The sequence below is a fragment of the Sinocyclocheilus anshuiensis genome, unplaced genomic scaffold (genome assembly GCF_001515605.1).
Source record: "Sinocyclocheilus anshuiensis isolate Anshui unplaced genomic scaffold, SAMN03320099.WGS_v1.1 scaffold522, whole genome shotgun sequence".
Taxonomy (NCBI): Eukaryota; Metazoa; Chordata; class Actinopteri; order Cypriniformes; family Cyprinidae; genus Sinocyclocheilus; species Sinocyclocheilus anshuiensis.
The window spans coordinates 2,006,788-2,014,394 of NW_015544185.1; the positions used below are offsets into that span (position 1 = coordinate 2,006,788).

General features: G+C 35.3%; 1 protein-coding gene across 1 annotated transcript in view; it reads left to right on the forward strand.

Annotated features, from left to right (window-relative positions):
- Positions 1-2,695: 2,695 nt before the first annotated feature.
- LOC107696410 (receptor-type tyrosine-protein phosphatase T-like) overlaps positions 2,696-7,607 on the forward strand; it is a gene marked incomplete at its 3' end in the record, with an annotated part of 130,439 nt that continues 125,527 nt past the window's right edge. Inside the window, exon 1 of the mRNA XM_016496720.1 lies at positions 2,696-3,093. Coding sequence (XP_016352206.1) covers positions 3,018-3,093 — 76 coding nt within the window. The remainder of the gene's footprint in view (positions 3,094-7,607) is intronic.

Sequence of the window (7,607 nt, forward strand, 5' to 3'; positions counted from 1 at the left end):
ATATATATATATATATATACAGTATATATATATACTCACAGTGAAAATGCTTATATTTTTTGTTTTTGTTACAAGTGAGAGTATCAGCATAACAAATTGTGTAAGTTTGAACTGGAAAATTAATATGAATTTCTCTATTTCTTGGTATTTAGTTTGTTACCTTTTTGGTTTTATAACAGCAACACTTGAGCTGACATGAACTCTGCAAGTTTGTGGAAAATCTGATGATTATGTTCTCCAACATGATTGGAAAAAGATACAAAGAACATCTTGTGCTGGTGTTACAGAGAATTAGTAAATATTATTAAATATTTATACACACACACATATATATATATATATATATATATATATATATATGTATGTATATGTGTGTCAAGCACAAGCATAAAAGTATATGGTACTTATATTTTATATGAAGCATTATTGCAGTAACATGTACGCAATATTAGAGTTTCACACAGTTCTTTATCATTGTATGTCCTGAGTTTGAAACAGCTCAGTTTAATTTTACCCTGCTAAGCTGTTTTAAGAGCTGAGAAGAACAGATGAAACGGCATATCACGCTGTGTCTGTGTGCATTCTGAGGAAGGGGAAAACTACACACGGTTGACTCTTGTCCTCTCATTGTAATACTGATCTGAAGGCATTCTAGTTAGCATGGAAATAAGTTGAGGCTGTCTTGCAGAGTTATGAGATAGGGAGTGACTGACTGGGGGCCGTGGGGGGTGCACATTGATCTGAAGTTATGAGGACGTACATTTGAGATGTGCTCTCTCTTACTACTCACACAGCAACTCGCACACCCACAGCGTTTGTCATTAGCAGTGATTATATTTCGGCTAGAGTTAGGCTGTTATCTAGGTCTAGCACTCTTCATGTTTTATGAATATTCAAACTACTAAAGTATTTGTATTTAAAGTATTTAAAAAAAAAAGTTTTTTGAAGGAAATGTCAGTGGTGTTGGCCCATGCAGAACTCGCTTAAGTGTTTTCGTGTGGTTGTCAGGGCGTAGTTTTGTGGTTGCTAAGGCATTATGAGTAGTGTTTACTGCAGTGCTAGGTGGTTGCTATACATTTCAAAATATACAGTTGTCCAAAATATTGCTAATATAGATGTTATACATAACTAAAACTTAATCAAAATATTTTTGGCCATTTTTATAATACATTTAATTGAAATATATTGTCCAAAGCAGATCATAAAAAATACATTCTGCATTTACCCAAAATGTTTTTTTATTTATTTGTTTTTTTATAAAACAAAATATATTCTTTCCCCTTTATGTACTTTAATATATTTTGGCATCTAAACAAAATCTGTATTTTTAATTAGAAAATATGTTATTTACAACATATATTTAGCATAAATTTGATAGATATATATTTGCCATATATTTTGGCAGGAAATAAAATTTCACCACATATATATATATATATATATATATACATATCCAAATGCATGTTATTGTGAACTATTCATCCATGCATGAGTTTTCATTTAAATTTGTCATTTTGTCCCCCTTCCTCCAATAACTATATTTCAGTTAAACTGTGGTGATGTCTGCAGGTCTTCTCTATTTAGTCTGCTTAAATACCGCCCCTTTTCATAATAGGCTGCAAGCTCGCATTCAGATCTGCCTCCATCCAATCAACAAACGACTGATTGAACTAAGACACCGCCCTACAATTTATTTTATTTTCGGTAATCCGTTTCACTCAGATGTATGTCACATACGCAAGAAAAGATCTGTTCTTTATTGATTAAAAGAATCTTTATTGGCACTGTAATAAGCACTATTAATAAGACACCAAATACATAACGTGTCGAATAAACCTGCTTTTTTGATAACTGTTCTGTTAATTAAAAAAAAAAAAACCTTTGCCTTTACACAGCTGAAACCTATAGGATGGGATGAGCATGAGATTGATAGTGGAGTGAAGGCTCATGGACTAGAGTGGGTTGGTATGAAGGATGAAAGGGCACCTTTCTGTGTTAATGAGGCATTGATTTCCACATCACTAAATAATGAATTCATAAATTAGGCCTAACCATAAAACACTGTAACTGAAATCTGCCCACTCAGGGAGTTTCTATCTTATAAATGAACCTTGGAGTTGACCATAAGCATTCTTCAACTAGATCTTACGTTCTCTTGCTCACACACACAAATGAAAAAACATAAGCAAGGATCTATCTATCTATCTATCTGTCTGTCTGTCTGTCTGTCTGTCTGTCTACAAAATCACTGTAGCATAGTGCTTTGGGTATTTTTGGGCACCTTATTATTGTAGACTTTTGGCCGTCATAGACAGGATCACAACATTTGTGGGCCAATATACTGCCTAATTTGTTATTACTTTAATCAGCTGTAGTTCATGCCCTTAACTATAGGTATGTTCTACTAAGGTTTGGCAACCAGAACGTTTCCATATTATTTATGTATTAGTTTTTGCAATCTGTCTTTTGTTTTGACAGTTAAAACATATGTTTGTGAGATATTTAGCATGATAAGTGTTCTTGTGCTATATTTGAAATACTTGGTTTGATATTTTATGTAATCTCACAGCATTTATACATTTTTAAGTGTCCAAATACAGTTTGGGGCCTCTGTACTGCATGTAACACCGTGGAAAACAATGAAACTAGAGTGGTCTGGAACCTGCCTCACTCATTGCTCAGGGGTGTAGAATTGCTTTTAGTCACGGCGCAAGTGCGCACCGTAGAGAGCGTCTTCAGCGCGCGCTGTCGCACGCAAACCTTCACTTCACGTGTAGTTCGTGTCAGAACGGGCTGGCAGGCAGGTCTAAGGACCTGGGGGATATTGGAACCCTCTCCTCGTTCATTCGCACCCGCTCTCCTCCCCCCACACCCTGTCGTAGCAGTACAGAAAGCCAACAATCAAACAGCTGTCGACTGGCGGCTCGAGTCGCGCGCGCTACATCACCAATGCCGGGAAACCGTCAGCTCTCTCGCGCGCGGACGGACAGCGACGATGTGAAGCAGTGACCGCGAGAATGGACCAAAGGAACTACTTCGCCGTTCTGCTGCTCGCTTTTCAGGTCCAACTCACATTTGGAGAGTTCTTTCCAGGCAAGTTTGCATTCTGTTCTGTATCTTTTTAGCCACTTTGCGGAGGTTGGCGAGCTTTGAATGCCGTAACCCAAGACGGGATGAAACTTTAATAATTGAAATCTTGTTTATTAATGCCGATGTTCAGACGGGAGATGTAACATTAATGTTAGATGAAAACGAATTCCAGAAGATCTACTGTTGCTTTATTTGTCGTTTGTGACTTTTTATAGTCGAATCATACCTTTTAATGACTGATCTGTATCGTTATTTACCTCAGTTTTTTCTTGTGGAGCCAAGCGTATCTCATTTTGACCGGAAAGATGACTGGTTTCTCTTAAAGTATTGTTATTAGGCTATATTATATTATTATATATTTAATCTATTTAAAATGACTGTATGTTAAGGCTATTCTAGGCTCAAGCTGTACATTTATAAATGACACCTCAGACTGGATTAAGAAAAGTTTACTCCGTCAATAATACATAGCCTACTTAGTACGCTCATAATTAAAATAGCTATTAGTACTTTGTGACTGGGATAATTAATTATATATGTTTGCGTTTGCCAACGGTCGGTTTGGGGAACTGTTGAACACAGCGATTAGATCTTAAAATAGTCTCGTATCGAGTGAGCGAATCGGCCACCGCGTCCGTGCAGTTGTAAAAAGGCTGCAGTTCATCCCTCCGCCAGAGGGTGGCGCTCTGGGCACATCCAAACCATGAACCACAGCATCACTGGTTGTGCCGTGGGTTGATGAGAAATTGTCCTAGAACAGGAAAGATTTATGTTTCTTTTGTTTTGAATATGATAAATATTTTTTGAAAAGCAAATTTTCCTTGTCATAAATAACCCGCTGTGTTCAAAGACAATACCGAAGAGCTACATTATAACAATAATTATATAGTTAATCGATAGGAAAATTTCTGAAAAGAACTAAACATGTTTTCACATTTATTTGGAAGAAATTATATAAGACAGAATTGTCTAGTTTTATTTGACTTGAAAGGTAATAAAAGACAATAATTGTTCAAATAGCTGTTTTAATGTTTAAATGAAACCAAGAATTTCTTGAAGAAAAGGTCTTGTACATTAAAACTTAATTGATGTCTTAAATTTAAATAAAGTGATGCCAAAGTGACAACTTATGGTGATAACAAGTTTCTTACACTTGTTCACATTTGAATTTAATTATTAATTACTGAAATGGAGTTGAATCTCTGAGAACTTACAATTAAGAAAAATAGCAGAAATTATTGTACTAAATTAGATGGACGGTAACAAAGGTGTTGATATAACAATGGTGAAAACGGTTTCTTCACTTTATTTACAATAAATGATTACAAAATGGAACAAAAATGATTTTAACCAATAGTTTAATTATGCTCTTTATTAATTAGGTTTATTAAGTTTATTAATTATCACGCATGCATTGTTTAATAACTGTTGTTTGTGCATTTCAGCTTTTGCCTTGAGGTCTGTGTGTTAAAGACTAACACTCAGACAATAAAGTTAATCAACAGACAACCACAATGGACACATATTAAAATAGAATTCACTAATTCACTTCTGGGGCTTGATTAATAAAACCAGGAAAATTTCACAGGACTTACAGAAATATCTGTTGGCTTTGTTTGTTTGACACTTCATGTGCTGCTGACCTGTTGAGCAAATACGATGTGCTTCTGTTATATCTTTCATGGCTTAACATGTTCATTTAATAAGCCCCCAGACCAGTGTTTTAAAATTGCTTTTAGTGTCACGTCTGTAGCCTGGCTCTTGTTGCGAGGATAATTTGTGTTCCATTCTATCTTTGCTTGTAATTTTGGCAGGGCCAACAAGACTTTCTCTGTGCTTCAGTGAACAGCTTGACAAGTATAGGCCTATCTTTATTCACCAGTATGAGGAAATGAAAGCAAGGCTATCAACATAAAAAGACACCAACAAAAAAGTACATCTTTTTTTTGGATGTGGTTCTATGGTATTACTGTAGTATTCTTTTTGAAGTAGCATTTATATTCTATGGGATGTGAGTATGGTGGTCATTTAGTACCATGATATATATCAAAGTACTATGGTATTACTGTCTAATTTCATTATTGTTGAGACCCTCAGGGCCAACAGGGCATAAAGCCTCTATCACATTTAATCCACATATTGATGGACATCTCTCATACTTTATTGATGTTTACTTCATTTATAAGCTGTTTTAGTGCACAACTGGTGCAGTAGGTCTACATGGGCGAAGCGGATGAGTGTGCCATAATTGATTTAAAAGAGGCAGTTATCCCACTGAAAGATTTCCATTTGGCATTTAATCAACCAATACAATATTGTAGTGTTATTTATTGTAGTGAAAATTATGTTATTTAAGTTTTACATTTCATATTTAAACACTAATGAAGAATTCCCATGTGTGTTGGACACTTGCCGACTGCTTTTTCTTCACACACCGGTCCAACATTTCCATAAAAAAGAAATGAATAAAAATAAAATAAAAATATAAAATAATCTATTTAAAAAAATTAATAAAAATTAAAAAAATTTAAATTTAATTATATTTCGTCTTGAAAAGTAATTTCAGGCATTTAAGCAGAAGCCTTTATACCAAAATGTTGTTAAGATCATGAGAAACAAGAAAAAAGAAAAGTGTGTCCAAAGGTTTGACTAGTAGTGCATTTTTTGGTTCTATATTCAAGTTCCATGGCATTACCACAGTATTTAAATGTACTTCAAAGAGTATCATCATATTACCATTGTGCTTTTTGCCACTCTTTTTGTTAATGATAACATAAGCTTGCTTGAGAATGGTGCTTTCTTTCTATAATCTAGTTTTTAATTATTTTAGGCTGTTTGACTTCACCATTTATATGGCAAAAAGGGTTTACTGAACAAAAGAAATAATTTAGTTGTATCAAAAAACATACTTAAAGGTTCCGGGTCCTGTGATGATGAGGGCCCTCTATGTTCCTGTGATATAGCCTAAGTTTTCTCACTGGAGCCTGGTGGTAGGGTGGCCCACCCATGTAAATTTATCCCCAGGCCCCATCTGTTTTAGCAGCGGCATGATAATTTATTGCGAGGCCAGTTTAGTTTATCTAACTCAGACGCATCATTTTTTTTATTTGCCTGGCAGAAGTTTTAATTTCATTGAGGTTGCGAGGATTATTAATAAGAATGATTAATTAAAACTAATGAGAGATCATATACCCTGAGGGAGCTGTGGATTTGTCTCCCTGTCTGTCTCCTGCTCCCTGACAGCTACTCATTTGTAGCTCAGTGAAGTCTCTTATCCTCCGCACACTGCCAGACTAATAGCTAATCCAGAAACTGCCAGGCTACTGGATAATCCAGTTCACTCAGTGTATGTGTTTCTTTGGGCTTCTAGATGAATTCTAATGTAACTTAAGCATGAGGCATTTAGGAATTCATATATACTGCTTTTTCCCTACTGTTGTTTCTTTTCTAATATTTTCTGTTCATCTTTTCCTTCACTATGTCTTTCTGAAGGTCAGACTGTGCTTCTATGAGTGTTTACTTCTGTAGTTGAAGGATTCACTTATTGCATTCACTTATTTGTATGCATTTAACCCTTGTAGCTTTGAATAGATTGTATATATGGTTATGAATTCATATGCAATCATATTATTATTATTATTTAAAAAATGTCTACGTAAGATTTAGGGCTGCACGATAAATCGCATGCGATATTTAACGCGCATCTTGTCAGAAAGCCGGTTCTGTAATCAGCGTTAAATCGCCATCACCTGCGGGCTTTCACATTGAGCAGCATTAACTACACAGAGCCGTTGTTCACTGACGAGTTGCGCAAAACCACGTTCATATTCGCGTGATTTTTTGCGCAGCTCGTCAGTGAACAACGGCTCTGTGTAGTTAAAGCTGCTCAATGTGAAAGCACGCAGGTGATGGAGATTTACCGCTGATTACAGAACCGGCTTTCTGACAAGATGCGCATTAAATATCGCATGCGATTTATTGTGCAGCCCTAGTAAGATTCATTGTCCTTATGCAACCCTCAAGTTAGATCAAGGGTCGTCAACCTTTTTCAGGCCGTGACCCTGTACATTTTATAGTCTAATTTTTTTTTGTGCAAATTTTTTATTCAGATAGAAATTTAATAAAAACTTTAAATATAAAACAAATATATACTTAAATATTTATATATTAAAACCACAATTTTAAAGTTAACTTCAACCAATGCTAAGGTTAAATGAATATATTTACAATTTTACATATTTACATTTTATATATATATATATATATATATATATATATATGTAAATGTCTAATTCCTCGATGTGTTATCTTTTTGAATGTTTGCCAACACTCTGATTTACACACATTAGAAATGGCAGAAATGAGCCTTGAACACACGGTCCAATGGGTAAAAGCTCCTTATAATGAACAGAATGCTCATTCCTTCTCCGACTACTTTGTCTGAGCCAGGGGTGCCCAAACTCGGTCCTGGAGGGCCGGTGTCCTGCAGAGTTTAGCTCCAACTTGCCTCAACACAC